This window comes from Mobula birostris, chromosome 9 (genome assembly GCF_030028105.1).
Source record: "Mobula birostris isolate sMobBir1 chromosome 9, sMobBir1.hap1, whole genome shotgun sequence".
Taxonomy (NCBI): Eukaryota; Metazoa; Chordata; class Chondrichthyes; order Myliobatiformes; family Myliobatidae; genus Mobula; species Mobula birostris.
The window spans coordinates 54,329,172-54,352,414 of NC_092378.1; the positions used below are offsets into that span (position 1 = coordinate 54,329,172).

Genomic DNA, 23,243 nt, shown 5'->3' on the forward strand with positions numbered 1-23,243 from the left:
CATATGACACAGATCATCACACTGACCATCACATGGACTGACACAGACCGTCATGGAGCACAGGCTGTCTTACAAGCCCTAACCATTGCTCACTTAATGCCCCTCAGAGAGCTGCTCTCCCAGCTGGGGTGACTCTCCAGTCTCTTTGGCCAAACCCCACACTGTGTCTGTTGTATGCAGACTTCTCTGCCCCAGGCATCACTGCAGACATCTGACACCCTGGGCTGGGTGGGACATTACGTTGCTGTGTTCCAACTGTCACCGGCTTGCTCTAGCAATCCCTACAGCGCCTGGGCAACGCTGAAGCTTCCTCTGCTGACATTAACCCTTTCCTGGGAAGAGCGTTTGCTGTGGCAGCTGGTGAGAGAAAGTGTTGCCCCATGACACTGGAGCTGTGAGAATGGCATTGGGTGCAGAGAGGCCGCAGGACCGCAGCCTGGCCAGCTGTGTGCCAGTGTCGGCACTGAGTGCATCTGTCCCCAGGGTGTGTGCATGGCTTGTGCACTAACCACCTGCTACCACCAGTGCTCGACAGCTGAGGCAGTCCTCACTGCTCTAAGCACCCTTTGTTCTGTATCACCTCGTGGGGCACTGGGTTGGGCTGGTATGTGCCATGTGTGGCTGTGCTGTGCCAGCCTGGCACATGAACTTCAGGCTGTGCTGTGGTGTATGCTGCAGGATCGGTCTGGGAGACCGAATGGGACTCATCTAGCCTGGAAGGACTGGGCTCGAAGGACCATACTGGACTAACCTGAAGACTGGGTTATACTGAAGTGAGAGGACTGGGCTGGGCTGGGAGGACTAGGCTGGTAGGATTCAGCTGAGCTGGGCTGGACTGGGCTCGGAGGAATGGACCAGACCAGATGAGGCTGGGAAGACTGGACTGAACTAAACTGACTGGGTCGGACTGGACCATCTGGACTGGACTTGAAGGACCAACTTAACGGATTGGACCGAACTAGACTGGCAGGACTGTCTGGACTGGGCTGGGAGGACTGACTAGACTAGACTGGGAGGACCAGACCAGACTAAAGTGCTTTGGACTGGGGTTAGTCTGGGATTGTTGGGCAGTTTTGGGCTGGGAGGACCAGGTGTATGCGGTTGGACAGGACAGGATTAGATGGACTCATTTTTGGATAGGGAATATTTGGAATTTAATCAGGAGTAGGAATAATGCATCAGGGATTTTTGAATTCAAATGAGCACGTGGAATCAGGGAGTACAAACGAGGAATCTGGACTGTAATTCAGTCATTAGGGTCACTGCACAGAGATCTGGGATAGTAATTACCCATCAGAGATCAAAGGCTGGCTGACTGGGCACTTACAGAAGTAAGAATAATTATTGAGGAATTGTTGGGATCCGAAGCTGAAAAGACTGGATTGGGATCATTAGTGGGAATTGCTAGGTTACAAAGAGCAGTGAAAAGATGCAGAGCTGCTGATATTGGATCAGGTCCTTGAATGGTTCCAGGAAAAGGGCATTACAGGTACCAGGTGAGTCTGGGCCCACTGGGGCTTCACCAGGCCTGGTGGGTGGGGGCAGTCTTTGTCCTGAGGTTTGTCCGCCCAGGGAGAGCTGGACACCAAGCATATTTTGAAGCAGTGGGAATCAAGAGAAGTAGGGAGGTGATGTTGAGGCAGGGGATCAGCTGCGACCTTATGGGGTATGGAGCTAAATTAAAGGGGTCAGATGGCCTACTCCTGCTTTTCTTCATCTCATCATGAGTGTACTGATAGGAAACAGGGATGAGTTGTTTGTGTTCAGTGGTTCAGAGTGCAGTGACACAGGTCTAAAACTCCAGGCTAAAGATGGAAGGGAAATGTGAGGGGAAGTGTATTTTCTCAGAGAGCCTGGAGCGATGTCAGCAGGGTCATTTAATGCCATCAGAAAGAAATCAAGCAGCCTTTTTTGGGGGGAGGGGGTGTGCAGAGCCAGGAGAGATGAATGGGACTGGTGTGACTGCCTGACCAGGAGCCAGCATAGACTGAATGGGCTGAATAGCCTCCACTGGTGCTGAACTGATTCTTGGAGCTGGCAGGAGCTTGGTTCGCTGACTTCTCCTTGCGTTCGGCTGCTTTCTGCATGCGACCCTCTGCTATGTGAGCCTGAATCTCTCCACTCCAGGATCTACCTCACTCTTTCATAATCTCTCTTTCTCTCTTCGCCTTCCTTTCCACCTGCCTTCCTGTTGCTTCACTGGCACTGTGCCCCCTCCCGGAATAGCCTCGAGCCTGAGGGTGCGGCAGATCGTCAGCCCCATTGACCCTCTGGACATCAAGGCAGATGTGCACTGGACACACATTACAGGGCACGGAGGGGTAGGCTCACCAGCGGCCTCTGCCCCAGAAGGTAATGATGTACCAACCGTCCCACACCAAAGGGGTGAAGGGAGTTAAATGCCATGAGAGCAGAGACAGGAGAGCCCAGGGAAAGGCTGGCTGGGGCAGAAGTACGGTCACACTGTGTGGAAAGGAGTCACAAGTTGGGACCACGTGGGTGAGGGAGGGCATTGGGAGAAACTGCGTGTGGGGGGACTTGGGCACGTGGGGGAAACTGCAGGGTGGGGTAGGTTGAGTCGGGCGTGCAAGAACGTCTGCAGGTTGGGGAGGGGAGTCAGAGGCGCAGGACAGCTGCGGGTGGTGGGGGTTTGGGTGTGCAGGGACAGCTGTGGGTCGAGGGGGGAGTCAGGAATGCAGGGACAACTGTGGGGGTTTGGGTGCACAGGGACAGCTGTGGGTGATGGAGGTTTGGGTGCACAGGGACAGCTGCGGGTGATGGGGGTTTGGGTGCACAGGGACAGCTGCGGGTGATGGGGGTTTGGGTGCACAGGGACAGCTGGGGGTGATGGGGGTTTGGGTGCACAGGGACAGCTGTGGGTGATGGGGGTTTGGGTGCACAGGGACAGCTGCGGGTGATGGGGTTTGGGTGCACAGGGACAGCTGCGGGTGATGGGGATTTGAGTGAGCAGGGACAGCTGTGGGTGATGGGGGTTTGGGTGAACAGGGACAGCTGTGGGTGATGGGGGTTTGGGTGCACAGGGACAGCTGTGGGTGATGGGGGTTTGGGTGAGCAGGGACAGCTGTGGGTGATGAGGGTTTGGGTGCACAGGGACAGCTGTGGGTGATGGGGGTTTGGGTGTGCAAGGACAGCTGTGGGTGATGAGGGTTTGGGTGCACAGAGATAGCTGTGGGTTATGAGGGTTTGGGTGCACAGGGACAGCTGTGGGTGATGAGGGTTTGGGTGCACAGGGACAGCTGTGGGTGATGAGGGTTTGGGTGCACAGGGACAGCTGTGGGTGATGGGGGTTTGGGTGCACAGGGACAGCTGTGGGTTATGAGGGTTTGGGTGCACAGGGACAGCTATGGGTGATGGGGGTTTGGGTGCGCAGGGACAGCTGTGGATGATGGGGTCGGGCGTGCGTGAACAGCTTCGGGGGGCGTGTTATTGGGCGCGCGGGGACAGCTGCATGGGGGTGGAGGAGTCAGGCGCGAGGTGACTGCTGTGGGTGGTGGGGGAGGAGTCGGGCACGTGGGGGAATCTGCAGGTGGGAGTGAGGCGGGCGCGCAGAGACTGCCTCTGGGTGGGTCTTGGATACATGGTGGCCGCCTATGTGAGGGAGCCACACAGCGGACAGCATGTGGGATTGTGACTGCTTGTCAGAGTGTTGAACAATGCGTGTGTGGTTTACCTGGGTCAGTGGTTGGCTTTTTTTCCCTCTGCAGTCTCTGAGCTACTCAGCCTGCTGCTGCTGTTGCCCCTGGAGATACTCCAACTGTGGCTGTAGGTCCAGCCCTGGAGCCCTCACGTTTATCACTGCATCCTCCTTTCATTCCTTTCGATAGTAATTTTCCCTGACCTGACCCTGCTCTGATTTTTTTATGTCTTTTCACAGAACATCCTTGTCCTTGCCCACACTGATCTCAAAAACTTGCTTTCTCCCAATTGATTTATTTGGTGAAGTCTTTCCAAATAACTGGGCTGGGGAGGGGAATAGGAGGGTGTGTGAGGGAGGAGGTGGAAGGGCCTCTAAGAAAGGGTATCAGAGATCCCAGGCAGAAGACTGGGTATTAGGCAGGATATTCTCCTGGGCCCAGGTCAGCTCTGCAGTGAGGTGTGTATCTGGGTTCCTGTTGTAATGAAATTCTGGTGGCCCGGCACCTGACCGTTTGGAAACCCAGTGGGTTGGCATCTGGTTCATTCAGTCGCCTGGCTTGGGCTGGTGGCAAGGTCCTGAGTACACACCAGTTGTGTGGACAGAACTGGAGGGTGGGACGAGGATGGGGATGGGAGTGGAGGTTTTGGGGGTGAGGCATGGACTGTGAGCCACGTGCAAGGATAGAGCCATGAGCCAGAACTGTAATCCAGATTGTGGGGTGTCTGTTTTGAGCTGGGGTCTGGAGTATAGATCCAGTGTGTGGATGGAGATGGTGTGGTTGGAGGTGAAGTCCGGAGCACGAACTGGGTGTGTAGATAGAGCTGGAGTCCAGACCAGGTGTGTGGACACTCCAATGTAATGTGAAAAATAAAATTCAAGTGTATCTGAGCATCTATAGGAATAGCATCCAGTGATCTGGGAAATCTGCAGTGGATGTTGCAAAAGCCCTCACTGCGGTTACCGTGCACTGAAGCTGGAGGTAGTGAGTGTGGAGGGGCTGTCGGCTGGGTGGGCTACTTTGCCATGGTGATGTCAAGTTTCTTACGAATGTGCATTCGTTCAGGCGGGTGGATGGGATTCCATCACTCTCCAGACTTGTGCCTTGTAGATGGTGGGAAAGTTGATTATGTCACTCCCAATGGATACCCAACCTCTTACCTGCTCTTGAGCCAACGCTATTGGCCTGTCCAGTGAAGTTTTCGTGACCTCCTCCCCCCCGCCCCCCTGCCAAGAGCGTGGATGGTGACTCTTTGGTGATGGTGATGCCACTAAGAGTCAAGAGCAGGTTTCTGGAAATAGACATTGCCAAGAAATTTAAGGTGTAACTGTTACCGGATGCTCATCCAACCCTGCCTGAATGTTGTCTGGAATTTGCTGCCTACAGGTTGGGGCGGCTTCATTTGCACAGGTGTTGAGAGTGGAACAGGAAGCACCCCACTGGGATCCTGTGAATGGAAGGACGGCCATCGATGAGTAGCAGATTGTCAGTCTAGAGATGCCCCTGCATTGATGATCAGCCCTCACAGTGCTGCTGATTGACGTTATTGAATCCCGCTGAGTATGGCAATGATTTCAGTCTTTAACCAATGCTCACTGATGCCATACTTGGTTCTAAGGATGCCTTGACGTTGAGAGAAGTGCACTCATCTCACCTCTTGCCATCTTTTATTGTTGGTGTTTGAGCCAAGATAACGAAGATAAAACAATAGCAAATGGGTGTAGAATTAGGCTATTCAACCCATCAATCCTTCTCTGCTATTCCATCATGGCTGAGTTATTATCCCTCTCTATCCCATTCTAGCTTCTCACTGTATTCTTTGATGCCCTTACTAATTAACCTATCAATCTCTATTTTAAATATACTCAATAACTTGGCCTCCACAGCCATCCATGGTAATGAATTCCACAGATTCACCACCCTCTGGTTAAAGAAATTCCTCCTTATCTCTGTTATAAAGGAACATCTTTGTGTCCTGAGGCTGTGCTTTCTGTGGCCCTGTACGCTTCCACTACTGGAAACATCTCCACATCTAGGGCTTTGTTGTTTTGTGAAGTGCTTCTAGCAAAAACTGCAGGTGAACAGGAGGAGTACATTGGCTGTACCATTCAGCACTCTGGTGATGATTGAGTAGCCTGCTTGGAGTTTACTTGCCTTCTATGGCAGGGACATAACCTGGTCAGTGTTCTACCAAGTCAGATGGACAGCATTTTGCGACAGTACCGAAACCACTGGCTCAGGGGCACTGGGCATTGTCTCTGCAGCTGCCTGGCTTCATTCACATCAAGAACTGGTCTGATCTGTCAGGCATATAGTTGTCTTTGCATTAGCTGGTTAGCTTGCAGTTAGAGTGGTGTAGCAGCTTTACGAGATTGGGACTCCGTCCCTCAGTGTGTCCTAGTCCCACTTTCGTGTGTGTCCTCGAGCTGCTTGTTGAAGAGCCGGACCGCAGGAATAGTGGAACGAGGGATATGCTGGGCCACATGGTGGAATACACAGCTCTACCACTACTCATTCTGAATGCTGGCTGTTTTCTGAGCTGAGTGACTCCCAACACGGTGATGGTTGTCACAAGTGTGAAGACATAAGAGCCTGTGTGTTGGGAGTGTCCTGGTTGGATTCATGGGATGGAGACCAATCAGCCCATCTAGTAATTCAGCTCCTAGTTTAGCTCTTGGGTTTAGGTACAGCAAGTGACGTGCTGAACTATCAGAGTGGGTCATTAATGGGAAAGTGGTTCTGAGCCACGTTTTGGCAGGAGTAGCGAGAGATCTTCCCATAAAATGGTTTGTAACCCAAACCAAATTTAACAGTCCGTTAGTTTTGTTATCACTGTAGATTTTTTTTTCCAGAGTCTGGCATTTAACAAAGAGGAGGTTGCCATTACTCCCACCTGTCTGAGAGTCATCGAGCCCTACAATAGAGAAACAGGCCCCTTGGCCCACCTACTCCATGCCAGCCTGTTTGTTCTGCCTAGTTCAATCTACCTGCCTCTGGACCATAACCCTGCATGCCTCTCTCATCCATGTACTGATCCAAACTTCTCTTAAAACATTACAGTTGAACATACATCCACCTCTTCCGCAGGCAGCTCATTCCACTTGGCTTCTTCTTAAATATTTCACCTTTCACCCTAAACCTATGACCTCTAGTTCTAGACTGGCCCAGCCTGAGGGGTAAAAGCCTGTTTGCATTAACCCTTTCTAGAGCCCTCAGTGTTGCTCCTCGTTTCCAGGGCACCAACGGCCCACAGGCCCCTCCATCACTGCTCACCACAGACAGCTAGGCCCCACTGATCCGAATCTCTCCAGCGGACCAACTGGACAGTGTACTCTGAACCCCTTGCTCTCCACAGTAACTCTACAACCCCCGGTAACTGTCTCCTTGATGGTGCCTGCAGTCGGTCATCTCATTCTGACTAAGTGAAGCTCATGCTTCTGTCGAATAAATAGAACCCGGTTAATAAAATTAGATATGGGGGCAGGTGCCTGTGAGTAAGAGAAAATATCAAACAATGTGAGTGTGTTAAGTAGAACTGGATGTCCAGCCTTCTTTGCACTGTTAGAGGATGCTGGATGTATTACCTCTGGTCCCCTCTGCAGTAGGGAGACCTGACGTAAACTGAGGGATTGCTTTAGCAAGCACCTCCACTCTATCTGCCAAAAATGGAATTTCCTGTGGCCAACCATTTTATTTCCTATTCCCTTTCCCATTTGGACATGCCGGTTCCTGTCTCTTCTTTTTCCACAATGAGGCCATTCTTAGGGTGGAGAAGCAATACCTTATTTTTCACCTAGGTAGCCTCCAACCCCTTGGCATGAACATCGATTTCTCCTTCTGGTAATTTTTTTTCCCCCCGTGTCCTCTTCTATTCCCGACTCTAGCCTCTTGCCTCTTACCTCTTCTCCTCACCTGCCTATCACTTCCCCCTGATGCCTCATCTCCTTCCCTTTCTGCCATGGTCCACTCTCCTCTCCTAGTAGGTTCCTTCCCATCCACCTGGCTGCATTTATCACCTTCCATCTAGCCTCCATCTCCTCCCCTCACCTTTTCATTCTGGCGTCCTTACCCTTTCTAGTCTAGGTGAAGGGTCTCGGCTCAAAACGTCGACGTGTTATTCTTTTTCATAGATGCTGCCTGACTTGCTGAGTTCCTCCAGCATTTTGTGTGTGTTGCTCTGGCTGTTGTTGGTCTGTTCACTGTTGCAACTGATTGTGCGCCTGTTCCCTGACAGCACTGGTTTCTGGCATTGTGCGCCTGTTCACAACTGGGATTAGCTTCTGGCATGTGCGACTGTTCCCTGTTGGTGGTAGTTTCTGGCATTGTGTGCCTGTTCACAACTGAGATTAGTTTCTGGCATGTGCGACTGTTCCCTGTTGGTGTGTTGGTTTCTGCCTTTGTACACCTGTTCACAACTGGTGCTGGTTTCTGGCATTGTGCGCCTGTTCACCGCTGGTGTTGGTTTTAGGCATCATGCAGCTGTTTCCTGTTAGTGCTGGTATCTTGAATTGTGCATTTGTTTCCAGGTGGTGCTGGTTTATGAGCCTGTTCATTGTTACTGCGACTATTCATAATGTACGTGTTGCTGGTTTCTTGCATTGTGCTTTTGTTTGCAGTAGGAGTTGGATTCTAGTCTCGTGACCCTGTAGGTGGCTGCTGGTTTGGTTATAAATACTCTCTGGTGAACCCAGTGTTGATTTGAAGTTCTGATTCAAGTACAGACTGTGCATAAAGTGGTCATTTTCCTTCCCTCACCTCAGATGGGAATCCTTCCCTTTGTTTCAGCTGTTCATCAGTTTTCATTTTCTCCCCCCAATGTAGCCTCCAACGCTCCACCGTTTCGGAGTGAAGCAGTTCGGGCGTGGTTGGATTCCCTGACTGGAGGTAGTTCTGTTTTGTTAAAGAGAGCCTGGCCTCGTGCTTCTTTCCTTCCACTCTGCTCACCGGTGTCAGCGGGGAACCGAGTGAGGTCTCTGGGTGTCAGGGGAACCGAGTGGGGTCTCTGGGTGTCAGGGGGAACCGAGTGAGGTCTCTGGGTGTCGGGGGAACCAAGTGGGGTCTCTGGGTGTCAGGGGGAACTGAGTGGGGTCTCTGGGTGAGGGGTGGATCTCACACACACTTTAACACTGTGAGTCAGAGCACACAGCATCTGTCAGCTTGGGCAAGAGGATGCAGAGTAGAGAGTGTGGACCTGGGGGGGCTGGAGGGTGGTGATCAGGGAAGGGAGGGGTGCAGAGAGTGTGGGGAGGAGAGGGGAGTGGGTGCAGAAAAGGTGGGACCAGGGAGGGGAGAGGTTGCAGAGATTGTGGGACCAGGGAGGGGAGGGGTTGCAAAGGAAGTGGAGACAGGAGGGTGTGCAGGTATGGGCAGGGGAGGGGATGCAGAGAGATTGGGGAGGAGAGGGGAAGGGCGCAGAGAGTGTGGGATCAGGGAGTTGGGGTGCAGATGGTGTGGAATCAGGGAGAGGGGAGGTACAGAGTGTGGGACAGGGGAGGCTGCAGAGAGTGTGGGTTCATGGAGAGGATGTGGGCAGGGGAAGGGAGTGTAGAGGGAGTGCAGTGGGTGTAGGCAGGGGAAAGGGGTGCAGAGGGTGTGGGCAGGGGAAGGGGATGCAGAGGGTGTGGGTAGGGGAAGGGGATGCAAAGGGTGTGGGTAGGGGAAGGGGATGCAGAGGGTGTGGGCAGGGGAAGGGGGTGCAGGGGGTGTGGGCAGGGGAAGGGGTACAGAGGGTGTGGGCGGGGGAAGGGAGTGCAGGGGGTGTGGGAAGGGAGTGCAGAGGGTGTGAGCAGGGGAAGAGGGTGTGGGCAGGGGAAGGGGGTGCAGGGGGTGTGGGCAGGGGAGGGGGGTGCAGAGGGTGTGGGCAGGGGAAGAGGTGCAGAGGGTGTGGGCGGGGGAAGGGAGTGCAGGGGGTGTGGGCAGGGGAAGGGGGTGCAGAGGATGTGGGCAGGGGAAGGGGTGCAGAGGGTGTGGGCGGGGGAAGGGAGTGCAGGGGGTGTGGGAAGGGGGTGCAGAGGGTGTGAGCAGGGGAAGAGGGTGTGGGCAGGGGAAGGGGTGCAGAGGGTGTGGGCAGGGGAAGGGGGTGCAGGGGGTGTGGGCAGGGGAGGGGGTTGCAGAGGATGTGGGCAGGGGAAGGGGTGCAGAGGGTGTGGGCGGGGGAAGGGAGTGCAGGGGGTGTGGGAAGGGGGTGCAGAGGATGTGAGCAGGGGAAGAGGGTGTGGGCAGGGGAAGGGGGTGCAGAGGGTGTGAAGAGAGGAGGAGATGCAGTGGGTGACTGAATCCTTTTTTGCTGTCTATGTCACACAGAGAGGGATGACACTACATTGCAGAATGGTTTTCCAGTCAGAGTAAATGTAAAGGGAAGAGGGTGTTGTTGAAACTTGGTTTGGTATTGACCATTGCAGGAACAGGGGTGAATGGGATACGTGCTAGGGGGGCTGATCAGGAGAACTGGCTTCACCAGAGTGGGCAACAGAGTGCTGCAGCTCAAGTCGTGTCCCCAGGTACTGTCTGTGTGGAGTCTGCACATTCTCCCTGTGCCTCTGTGGGTTCCTCAATGTTCTTGGGCTTCCTGTCACATCTGAATGATGTGTGGGTAGGTCAGTTAACGGACTGCTTCCATTACCTCCATCATAGCTGTGTGGCAGAGGAATCTGGAAGAGTTAGTAGGGATACGAGGGTAAATAACCCACAGGGACAAAACCAGGGAATGGGATAGTCAGGAATTCCCCAGAAGTAGCATGGGGTCAGTGGGCCAAACAGCCTTTTCCTTTGTTTAAAGGGAGGGTGGGGTGTTCAGGATTGTGGAGAGTGAGCTGAAGAACAGAATTAGAAATGCTGGATAAATGGAAATAGTGTGATACGATCCCATAACCAAGCAGACACCTCCAAGTTATTTCTTTATGTTGAAACATTCTTATTTTCATCTCCCCCTTGCCCCCGCCCCGCAGGGTCAGAGGAATCTCCGCAGTGGTGGTGCTGCCCAGTTCCAGTCCTTGGCACAGCCCCCCATTTTAATCATCCCCCTGCCCCACTGAGCTGTGCTTCTACTGCCTCTGTGCAAGACTCAGAAACCTCACCCCTGAGCCCCTCAAACTCCTGTCTTCAGGACATTGCTTAAACCCAACTCTTCCACCAAGTTTGTGTTTTGTTTTTTTTTAATGTAATATTTACTTCCCTGGCTCAGTGTTAAGTTTTATTTGATGTCACTCCCTTGCAGTTAATTGTAACTGCAATTTGCAATAAACAGGTGAATTTTACTTTGTGTGCCCCATTAGAAAGCTGAGCTATTGAGTGATGGTCTTTCAGAGTACACTTGTACTCTAAAGCAGAGGACTGCCTGAGACTTGGTGGTTCTTTAATTTTTCCATCATCTTCATTGAATTCTAGAGAAGCAGATGAACGTGGAGCTGAGCCCAGATGAAGAGGAGGAGGAGGAGAATAATTCGTCACTGGAGGATGGTATGCTAAATACCTCAATAGTCTGGAACTCAAATGTAACTCAAGCCATACTTAATGTTGCCTTTAGTGCATGCGAGCATGAGGTGCGCCTCGGGTGTTATCTGATTATTAAGAGCAGCTCCTCAGAGGTGACAAGCTCAGATTCACGTACACACACACACCTTCATATGCTAATTGGTCACAAAAGGTTGCACATTACGGCTATTTGTTAAATCAGATCTCCACATTATCTCTGTTTATTTGTACAGTAGTTTATCTATGACTACTCAATGTTTACCAATATTTACAAAGACTCACTGATATTGCTGTTTCAAGGGCAAATAGAGGGTGGAGATGGATGTACTTCCGCCACATACTTCAAATTAAATCAAAATTAACCCATGCAGGAAATGATATAAAAGCAGCATACCATACTGTGCAAAACCCTTAGGCACCCTGGTGATATACAGTATATGTGCCTAAGATTTTTGCACAATACTGTATGTCAGTGACAATAAATCTGATTCTGATCCTGAAGCTTGAGGTAATTGCAGCCAGGTTTGCATATGGGAGTTTTGACTTTCATTGAGGTTTGTACAAAGTGATGAATTCATGCATGGATTTCTTGTAAGTATGTGGGGTAATTTTCTGTCCCACTTTGTCTTTGAGCTCAGGAAGGCCAGGTGGTTTGTCACAATATGTTCCACATCACAGAGTTTTGTTAAGTCAGATATCCACAAAATTGTTTCTATTTATTTTACTTTATCATTGTGTTTAATTAATTTGGAGTTGGACATGTGCAGGCCAATTTCTTGGGAAATGATCAAGTACTTATTTCTCCTTCACGTACTACCTAACACTGAGGCGTGTCCTTCAGTGTTGTGAAAACCATATGACTTCCTCTTGGATTATAATTCAATGCTCTGAGCGAGCTTTATTGCTCTGGAGTTTTATGTACACAGTATTACTTGCTCGTTCAATGAATACAGCATCCAATTCTTGAAAAGGCTTCTATTGATTGACAGGTCTCAGCCTTCGATCCGACTGTTCACAACACTTCAACAATTTGTCAGGAGTAGATAAAAATCAGGAGCTGAAGAATGCCATAAACACAAGAGCTTCTGCAGATGCTGGAAATGCAGAGCAATGCATACAAAATGCTGGAGGAACAGCAGGTCGAGTAGCATCTATGGAAAAGATGTTTTGGGCTGAGACCCTTCATCAGGATTGGAAAAGAACCGGGAACAAGCCAGAATTAGACTGTGGGAGGAGGAGATGGAGTGCAAGCTATTACAAGAAACTTGTTCTGTCTTCATCCCCATTCCTTTCCAATCCTGATGAAGGATCTCAACCGCAAATATTGACTCTATTCCTTTCCATAGATGCTGCCTAACCTGCTCAGTTCCTCTATCATTTTGTATGTATTAAGAGGAGGAAGCTATCTGGCTTTCTTATCAATGGTGTGGCTGATCCACCTCAAATTTCACTCTCTGTCCCTTAATCCCTTACTCATATATTCAAATCCTCTCACAATAAAGGCTAAAGTCCTATTAGCCTTTCTGATGAGCGTCCATGTTGATTTTTAGTCACTTGTACACAAAGACACCTGGATTTATTTGAACATTAACATTTCCCAGTCCTTCGCCATTAAAAGAAAGCCCTCCTTTCTAGTTTCTTCTACCTGAGTGCACAATTTCATACTGAGCTCTATCTGCCCTGTGGTTGCCCACTCGCTTACCCATAAACCTCTCTGCATCCTCATCACTAATTACATTACCACTTAGCTTTGTGCCATCAGCAAACTTGGAAATGTTACATTTGATCATCTCAGTCAAAATGTTGATATAGTTAGTGAATGGTGAACCTACTAGTGAGCCACCCAAAGGTAGGAATTGAATATTTATGTATTGACAAAAAATCACTTCCCTTGCCTCTCTGCAGTTTTACTCTGTAACATAGGTTCGCAGTCTAACACAACGGACCAGTTCCTCATGCCTTAATAATGTCTTTTGTTTAGAATCATAGAATGGTTTTGCACACAGAGAGGCCTTTTGGCCTTCATGCCCATGCTAGCTCAACATGAGATCTGCTCTCCAGTACAACCTATTGGACAGTTTTATTTTCTCTGTCATGCTTTTATTTAATTCCCTCTTGCAGGCCACAAAGAAACCTGCAAGCAGTAAGTTCCAGATTTCAAACGTGATGTCAGACTTTCACCTCACGTCACTTTTAATGTTATGTCCTTGACCCTTTGTGACGAAAGTCTTTTAAAATTCATTCCTTGTTCTTTTCTGATTCAGCAGCAGGAGGTATCCTCAAACAAAGGACATTTTACACGTGTTCAAGGTTATGAGAAATTATTAGTCATATAAAGAATAAAGTATAGAAAGAAAGAAAAATGATTAATGAAGTCGTAAAAGAGACAAAATAATGCTTATTAACCAATCACTAAGCCACTCCACACAATGCACTGCCAGAGGGAACTGCAGGTGCCTGACCCCTCCCTCTCCCTCTTCCTCCCCCCTTACTTTTTCTCTTTAACAGTCGTTACTAGTCCTAGTCGTGACCCAGCTTAAGAATTCCCCTTCCACAAAAAAACCTTTTTTTAACCCTTCAAGAAACTTCCAAGAACCTATCATAACATTTACCCCAGTACTTTTCCAGATAAATGTGTTTTCACTGTTATCTACTCTCAAGCTGTAAAATGGTACTCACATTGTTCTCAAAACATAGCTGTGAAATGGTTCCCTTTTACTTTCTCAAAGCATTGTCACATCCCAGACTAACACCATTTTGTCTGATAAAATTCCATTCTGTGTTAGGAAGAATCGACTTTCCTTACACCCCTCTACCGCCGGGTATTTTGCCCAGGGTTCTCCTCATCTGATGTATTTCTGTCAGATCTCCTCTGAGTCTTCTCCAAAGAAAACAGTCCCAGTCTCTCAAATTCATCCTTATAATTCTGGTCCCTTCTTCCAGGAACCTTTATCATAAATATCTACTGGATCCTCTCATGAAGCCTGTCAACCCACTGTTGATCATAGGGAAATAAAGTTCAAAATAAATTTATCGTCAAAGTACATATGTTACCATAGTTCTACCTGGAGATTCATTTTGTTGCAGGCATTTACAGGAAAATTAATATATACAATGGGATTTATGAAAAACTATACATAAAGATTGACAAACAACCAATGTGCAAAGGAAGGTAACTGTAAATAAGAATAACACTGAGAATCTGAGTTGTAAGCAGTCCTTAAAAGTGAGTCTATAGGTCATAGAGTCAGTTCAGAATAGTGGTGATGGGTGTTATCCACTCCAGTTCAGGAGCCTGATGGTTATAGGGTAATAACTGTTCCTGAGGTTAGTGGTGTGGTACCTAACGCTCCTGTACCTCCTGCACAATTGTTGTGGCAAGAAGTGGGTATGGTCTAAATTGGAGTGGGGTGGGGGGTTCTTTGATGGATGCTGCTTTCTTGTGGCAGCGCTCTTTGTAAATATGCTCAATGGTGGACGGGGCTGGAATGAATACCACCATTCGTCTCCCTCTGGCCTGGCCTTTGTTGTTTGCTACCTTGCCAACTTTTTATCCGTGATAATGTCCCTTTTACTGACCACATCCATCGACCTCTCTGACAAGCTGCTTATAGGGCACCTTAAAAAGCCTTCTGGAAGTCCATGCATATCACAGTGACTCTTATCCTCATCAAAAATCATTTAGGTCGGTTTAAAATGATTTCCCCTTGACTAATCCATGCTGGCTTACTTCAAATGATGCATTTTCAGCTGGGTTACCACTAAACCTGTTCTAGTTAATGTTTCTAAGAAACACAAGGGACTGCAGATGACGGAATCTCGAACAAGAAACAAATCTGCTGGAGGAGCCCAGTGGTTCGAGCAGCATCTGTGGAGAGAAAGGAATAGTTGATGATTCTGCATTAAGGCTGAATGCCACGTTTCAATCCAAAACGTCAACAGGTCCTTTCCTTACTATGGTTTGTCGCAGTGTTTCCCACCAGCCAGGATAACTGATTTGAGTTAGTGAACTTACCCTTACTCCCCTTTTGAACCATGGGGTGACAGTTGCTATTTTCTGGTATTCCAACACCACCCTCGTACCCAAAGAACACTGGAAGATCACATTCAGTGGCTGTTATTTCTTCTCTACTTTCCTTAGAATCCTAAGGATATGTCCCCTCTGTTCCTGGTGACTTAACGACAATGTTCCCTCTAAAGTGTGCGCATGCGTCTTTTGCTCCTGGCACACAGAGGAATTTAAACTGCGCACAAAAGGTTGTCACCCTCTACTTCATTGGCATGTTAAGTATATTTCACAATGGTACACAATCACATTTCCTTTTCTGGTTTCTGATGCGGGCAGTGTTGACAACGTGGAGTTTGTGATGATTTGTGTGCAGAAGTCAGAACTGGCTGTTTTTAATGAAGAAATTACTGATTCACTATGTCGAATTCCAAGGAAGCAAAGGGGGTGAAGCTCAAAAGAACAGCTTGTTCATTTGAAGCAGAGTAAACATAGAACAGTACAGGCCCTTCGGACCACAATGTTGTGCCGATCCTTAAACCCTGCCTCCCATATAACTCCCCCACCTTAAATTCCTCCATATACCTGTCTAGTAGTCTCTTAAACTTCATTAGTGTATCTGCCTCCATCACTGATTCAGGCAGTGCATTCCAGGCACCAACCACTATCTGAGTAAAAAACCTTACTCTAATATCCCCCTTGAACTTTCCACCCATACCTTAAAGCCATGTCCCCTTGTATTGAGCAGTGGTGCCCTGGGGAAGAGGTGCTGGCTGTCCACTCTATCTATTCCTCTTAATATCTTGTATACCTCCATCATGTCTCTTCTCATCCTCCTCCTCTGCAAAGAGTAAAGCCCTAGCTCCCTTAATCTCTAATCATAATGCATACTCTCTAAACCAGGCAGCCTCCTGTTAAATCTCCTCTGTACCCTTTCCAGTGTTTCCACATCCTTCCTATAGTGAGGCGACCAGAACTGGACACAGTACTCCAAGTGCAGCCTAGCCAGAGTTTGATAGAGCTGTATCATTACCTCGCGACTCTTAATCTCTATCCCTCGACTTATGAAGGCTAACACCTCATAAGCTTTCTTAACTACCCTATCTACCTGTGAGGCAACCTTCAGGGATCTATGGACATTTACCCCCAGATCCCTCTGCTCATCCACACTACCAAGTATCCTGCCATTTACTTTGTACTCTGCCTTGGAGTTTGTCCTTCCAAAGTGTACCACCTCACACTTCTCTGGGTTGAACTCCATCTGCCATTTCTCAGCCCACTTCTGCATCCTATCAATGTCTCTCTGCAATCTTCAACAATCCTCTACACTATCCACAACACCATCGGCCTTTGTGTAGTCTGCAAACTTGCTAACCCACCCTTCTACCCCCCACATCCAGATCGTTAATAAAAATCACGAAAAGTAGAGGTCCTAGAACCGATCCTTGTGGGACACCACTAGTCACAATCCTCCAATCTGAATGTACTCCCTCCACCACCACCCTCTGCCTTCTGCAGGCAAGCCAATTCTGAATCCACCTGGCCAAACTTCCCTGGATCCCATGCCTTCTGACTTTCTGAATAAGCCTACCATGTGGAACTTTGTCAAATGCTTACTAAAATCCATGTAGATCACATCCACTGCACTACCCTCATCTATATGCCTGGTCACCTCCTCAAAGAGCTCTATCAGGTTTGTTAGACATGATCTGCCTTTCACAAAGCCAAGCTGACTGTCCCTGGTCAGACCATGTTTCTCTAAATGCCCATAGATCCTATTTCTAAGAATCTTTTCCAACAGCTTTCCCATCACAGATGTAAGGCTCACTGGTCTATAATTACCCGGACTATCCCTACTACCTTTTTTGAACAAGGGGACAACATTTGCCTCCCTCCAATCCTCCGGTACCATTCCCGTGGACAACGAGGACATAAAGATCCTAGCCAGAGGCTCAGCAATCTCTTCCCTTGCCTCGTGGAGCAGTCTGGGGAATATTCCATCAGGCCCCGGGGACTTATCTGTCCTAATGTATTTTAACAACTCCAACACCTCCTCTCCCTTAATATCAACATGCTTCAGAACATCAACCTAACTCATATTGTCCTCACTGTAATTAAGTTCCCTCTCATTGGTGAATACCGAATAGAAGTATTCATTGAGGGCCTCGCTCACTTCCACAGCCTCCAGGCACATCTTCCCACCTTTATCTCTAATTGGTCCCACCTTCACTCCTGTCATCCTTTTGTTCTTCACATAATTGAAGAATACCTTGGGGTTTTCCTTTACCCTACTCGCCAAAGCCTTCTCATGCCCCCTTCTTGCTCTCCTCAGCCCCTTCTTAAGCTCCTTTCTTGCTACCCTATATTCCACAATAGACCCATCTGATCCTTGCTTCCTAAACCTCATGTATGCTGCCTTCTTCCACCTCACTTGTCACCCATGGTTCCTTCACCCTACCATTCTTTATCTTCCTCACCGGGACAAATTTATCCCTAACATCCTGCAAGAGATCCCTAAGCATCGACCACATGTCCATAGTACATTTCCCTGCAAAGACATCATCCCAATTCACCCCCGCAAGTTCTAGCCTTGTAGTCTCATAATTTGCCCTTCCCCAATTAAAAATTTTCCTGTCCTCTCTGATTCTGTCCTTTTCCATGATAATGCTAAAGGCCAGGGAGCAGTGGTCACTGTCTCCCAGATGCTCACCCACTGAGAAATCTGTGACCTGACTCAGTTCGTTACCTAATACTAGATCTAGTATGGCATTCTCCCTAGTCGGCCTGTCAACATACTGTGACAGGAATCCGTCCTGGACACACTTAACAAACTCTGCCCCGTCTAAACCGTTGGAACTAATCAGGTGCCAATCAATATTAGGGAAGTTAAAGTCACCCATGATAACGACCCTGTTATTTTTGCACCTTTCCAAAATCTGCTCCTTGGTATCTCTGTTGCTACCAGGGGGCCTGTAGAATACTCCCAATAGAATAACTGCTCCCTTCCTGTTCCTGACTTCCACCCATACTGACTCAAAAGAGGATCCTACTACAGTACCCACCCTTTCTGTAGCTGTAATAGTATCCCTGACCAGTAATGCCACCCCTCCTCCCCTTTCCCCCCCTCTCTTTCCCTTTTAAAGCACTGAAATCCAGGAATATGGAGAATCTATTCCTGCCTTGGTGCCAGCTAAGTCTCTGTAATGGCCACTACCTCATAATTCCATGTAAGTATCCAAGCTCTCAGTTCATCACTTTTGTTCCTGATGCTTCTTGCATTGAGTACATGCACTTTAGCCCTTCTGCCTTACTACCTTTACACCCTTTATTCTGCTTCTGTTTCCTCAAAGCCTCTCTATATGTTAGATCTGGCTTTACTCCATGCACTTCTTCCACTGCTCTATTGCTCCGAGTCCCATCCCCTTTGCAAATTAATTTAAAACCTTTCGAACCATGCTGGCAAACCTACCTGCAAGGATATTGCTCCCCTCGAGTTCAGTTGCAACCCATCCAATCTGTACAGGTCCCACCTTCCCCAGAAGAGATCCCAATGATCCAGAAATCTAAAACCCTGCCCCCTGCACCAACTCTTCAACCACACATTCAACTGCCATCTCCTCCAATTCTTACCATCACTGTCACGTAGCACTGGCAGCAATCCTGAGAACACCACCTTTGTGGTCCTGTTCTTCAGCCTTCTGCCTAGTTCCCGAAACTCACTCTTCAGGACCTACATAGAAACATAGAAAATAGGTGCAGGAGTAGGCCATTCGGCCCTTTGAGCTTGCACCGCCATTCAGTATGATCATGGCTGATCATCCAACTCAGAACCCTGTACCAGCCTTCCCTCCATACCCCCTGATCCCTTTAGCCACAAGGGCCATATCTAACTCCCTCTTAAACATAGCCATTGAACTGGCCTCAACTGTTTCCTGTGGCAGAGAATTCCACAGATTCGCCACTCTCTGTGTGAAGAAGTTTTTCCTAATCTCGGTCCTAAAAGGCTTCCCCTTTATCCTCAAACTGTGACCCCTCGTTCTGGACTTCCCCAACATCGGGAACAATCTTCCTGCATCTAGCCTGTCCAATCCCTTTAGGATTTTATACGTTTCAATCAGATCCCCCCTCAATCTTCTAAATTCCAATGAGTACAAGCCCAGTTCATCCAGTCTTTCTTCATATGAAAGTCCTGCCATCCCAGGAATCAATCTGGTGAACCTTCTTTGTACTCCCTCTATGGCAAGGATGTCTTTCCTCAGATTAGGGGACCAAAACTGCAAACAATACTCCAGGTGTGGTCTCACCAAGGCCTTGTAGAACTGCAGTAGTACCTCCCCGCTCCTGTACTCGAATCCTCTCGCTATAAATGCCAGCATACCATTCGCCTTTTTCACCGCCTGCTGTACCTGCATGCCCACTTTCAATGACTGGTGTATAATGACACCCAGGTCTCGTTGCACCTCCCCTTTTCCTAATCGGCCACCATTCAGATAATAATCTGTTTTCCTGTTTTTGCCACCAAAGTGGATAACTTCACATTTATCCACATTAAATTGCATCTGCCATGAATTTGCCCACTCACCTAACCTATCCAAGTCACCCTGCATCCTCTTAGCATCCTCCTCACAGCTAACACTGCCGCCCAGCTTCGTGTCATCCGCACACTTGGAGATGCTGCATTTAATTCCCTCATTACCTTATCCCCAATACCGTGTGCCTTAAGTTTGCACACTAATCTCCTGTGTGGGATATACCACATCCACTGGTTCTCCCCTATCCACTCTACTAGCTACATCCTCAAAAAATTCTGTGAGATTTGTCAGACATGATTTTCCTTTCACAAATTCATGCTGACTTTGTCCGATGATTTCACCGCTTTCCAAATGTGCTGTTATCACATCTTTGATAACTGACTCTAGCAGTTTCCCCACCACCGATGTTAGGCTAACCGGTCTATAATTCCCCGTTTTCTCTCTCCCTCCTTTTTTAAAAAGTGGGGTTACACTCATCCCTCTTCCTGCCTATGTCATTGGTGCCAACATGTATCACGAATTCTGGTTGCTTTCGCTGTCGTACCAGGATGTTGTGCACCCGGTCAGAGACATCCCGGACCCTGGCACCTGGGAGGCAACAAACCATGCGGGTATCCTTCTCACATCACAAAACCCCCTGTCTGCTCCCCTGACTATGGCTTAATGAAACATTAGGAACTGCTACACCGAAAGTTCATGAGGTCAAGAACATGCAGCTACGAGAAATATTTATTTACAATACAGAAACTGGTGTTACCTACGTGTATTGTTGTGATGCAAAAGTTGCTGGAGAATTTGCAAGTAGGAAGAAGTGGAGTGATATTTGGAAACTTGACTTTTTGAAGCATTGTTTAGCAAGCAAATCACATATGGATGATGTGCAAAAGCTCTGACGGGAAAATCCTTTATTACCCGCTACAGGCCTGCTACATATGTTTTGTGAAAGTGCAGATGAATGAGAGTGGAAACGATCAAACCCAGAAGAGATCAAAGTTCTTATTGATAGTATTTTGCTAGTTGTTAAAATAAATAACTCTATACATAAAATTCATTGTGCGCATGTTGTTGTCACTGCGCAAGAAAATTGCACAGTTCAAGATTATTGCGCACACTGGTTATTACAAGTTATAGGGAGCATTGCTTAACAACTGTACATTCAACCAACATTTTCAATACCTCTGAATCTTAAATATGCCCAGTGTCACACCTCTCCTATTTCACTGCTTCTTTGGAAACATCCTGTACCATGAAGTCAGATACAAATACTCATTTAATACCTTAACAGTGCCCTCAATATCTATTTACAAGTTCCTGCTTTTGTCTGTCAAAGGCCTGACTCCATATACTACTCCTTTTATTATTTATATGCTTATAGAACATTCTGGATTCCCCTTTTACATGGTGACAGCTCATCTTCTCTCATACATTCTCTGCTTCTCAGTTTAATTTTCACTTCTCTTCTGATTCCTTCGAGGTCCACCTTCTTCTCATTGATATTTACAGCCCTACGCTTGTCATAAGCTTTGTCAAGATTGGTATTTTGTCAAGCTCTATATTTGTTCGCTCTTCCTTTGCCTCCTTGGGATTTGCCTCGGCCCTTCCTGAACCATCTTTTCCCTCGAGATTGTAAACCCTGATTTCAGGCTGATGACTTTTACTTTTAATTTTAAATCATTTCCTAGAAGTTCCTTAACAGCAAGATAATAATATTAACTATTGTGTCAAGACTGAACTGGGACATGGAGAAAAGTCTTCTCTCTGAACTGCATCCAGTTTAAAGAGGTTACAGAGCAGATATAGACCTGTTTTATTTAGAAATACAGAGTGGTTACAGGCCCTTGCGACCCATCGAGCCTGTGGTGCATAATTACACCCATGTGACCAATTACCCTACTAACCTATTTTAGAGTTACAACAGGGTAACAAGACCTTCTGGTCTAATGAGCCCATGATGCTCAGTTACACCCATGTAATCAATTAACCTACTAATCTGTTCACCTTTGCAATCTGAGAGGAAACCGGAAGAAACCCATATAGTCTTGAAGAGGACATACAGACTCCTTAAAGACAGCAATGGAATCCTACCCGGGTCACTGGTGTGGTAATAGCATTAAGCTAACCTCTACATTGTCGTACCATCTCTATATGGTTGGGTTTGACCTTTTCCCTCCACTACAGATCTACAGATGGTCCTAATCATTTTTACAGTCTTCAACCCTTTGCTTTATTCATCTAGAAATTGAATCTTGGACCTTGCCTCTGAATCGTGAAGGTTGCAACAATCAGTTCTCTGTATCACGAGGTTCTTCCAGGTACCTCTTCTCCACACTTAACCTTCCATCTGTGGGCTCATGTTCTGGCAGTGGACCATATGCTTTATGCCTGCACCCTTGGTGTCAAACAGAGTAATTTGGTATCTGTCCATTTAATTCAGGCAGCTCTGAGGGACTGCTGCATTGTCAGGGGTTCTATCTGTGGGATCATGTGTAAAATGAAGGCAATACCTGCCCTTTCAGAGGGACATAAAAGGTCACAAGGCACTATGATGAAGAACAACAGAATGTTTACCCACAGAGCCTAAACTAATACATCCCACTTTTATCAAAATGCAAAACAGGTAATTTACTTTAAAAAAAAATTCAGTGGAACACACAATGGTCATCAAAGTCAAAGTAAATTTATTACCAAAGTACGTACATGTTACTACAGTACTGCTTTCAGATTCATTTTTTTACAGGCAATTTCAAGAGAATTAAATAGAATAGAATTTATGAAAAACTGAACATAAAGATTAACGAGCAACCAATGTGCAAAGGAAGACAAACTGTAGATAAAAGTAATATGAGTTGTAGAGTCTTTGAAAGATAATCCACAGGTTGTGGAATCAGTTGAGAGTTGTGGTGAGTGAAGTCATCCATGGCGGTCCAGGAGCCTGATGGTTGTAGGGTAATAACTGTTCCTGAACGTGGTAGTGTAGGACCTAAAGCTCCTGTACCTCCTGCCCGATGGTAGTAGTGAGAAGAGAGCATGGCCTGGATAGTGAGGGTCCTTAATGATTGATGCAGTACTCCAAATAAATGTGCTCAATGGTGGGGAGGACTTTTCCTGTGATGGACTGGGCTGTATCCACCACTTTTTGTAGACTTCTCCATTCTTGGGCATTGGTGTTTCCATACTAGGCCATGATGCAACTAGTTGAGATTCTCTCCACTGTGCATCTACAGAAGTTTCTCTAAGTTGAAGGTGCCAAATCTACACAAATTTCTTAAAAAGTAGAGATGCTGTGATGCCTTCTTTGTGAAGACATTTACGTGCTGGTCTGAGGACAGATCCCCTGATATGATAACAACCAACAAGGAATTTAAAGTTTCTGACTCTTTCCGCCTTTGATTCGCTAATGAGGACTGGTCAAGGACCTCTGGCTTCTTCCTCCTGTAGTTGATAATGGGCTGTTTGTTTTTTGGTTTTTGCTGACATTGAATGAGAGATTGCTGTTGTGGCACTATTCTTTGGACACACACCACTGTAAAACATAAACAGGAATTCTGCAGATGCTGGAAATTCAAGCAACACACA

General features: G+C 47.5%; 1 protein-coding gene across 10 annotated transcripts in view; it reads left to right on the top strand.

The window, feature by feature from the left end:
* Window positions 1-23,243, top strand: part of LOC140202766 (protein-methionine sulfoxide oxidase mical3a-like) — a 311,216-nt gene that overhangs the window by 217,416 nt on the left and 70,557 nt on the right. For 7 of the 10 annotated variants that reach the window (XM_072268078.1, XM_072268077.1, XM_072268082.1 and 4 more), the window contains 3 exons: window positions 2,227-2,352; window positions 8,478-8,540; window positions 11,043-11,114. In XM_072268078.1, coding sequence (XP_072124179.1) covers window positions 2,227-2,352; window positions 8,478-8,540; window positions 11,043-11,114 — 261 coding nt within the window. The remainder of the gene's footprint in view (window positions 1-2,226; window positions 2,353-8,477; window positions 8,541-11,042; window positions 11,115-23,243) is intronic. The other 3 variants (XM_072268081.1, XM_072268085.1, XM_072268086.1) reach the window with 3 other exon arrangements.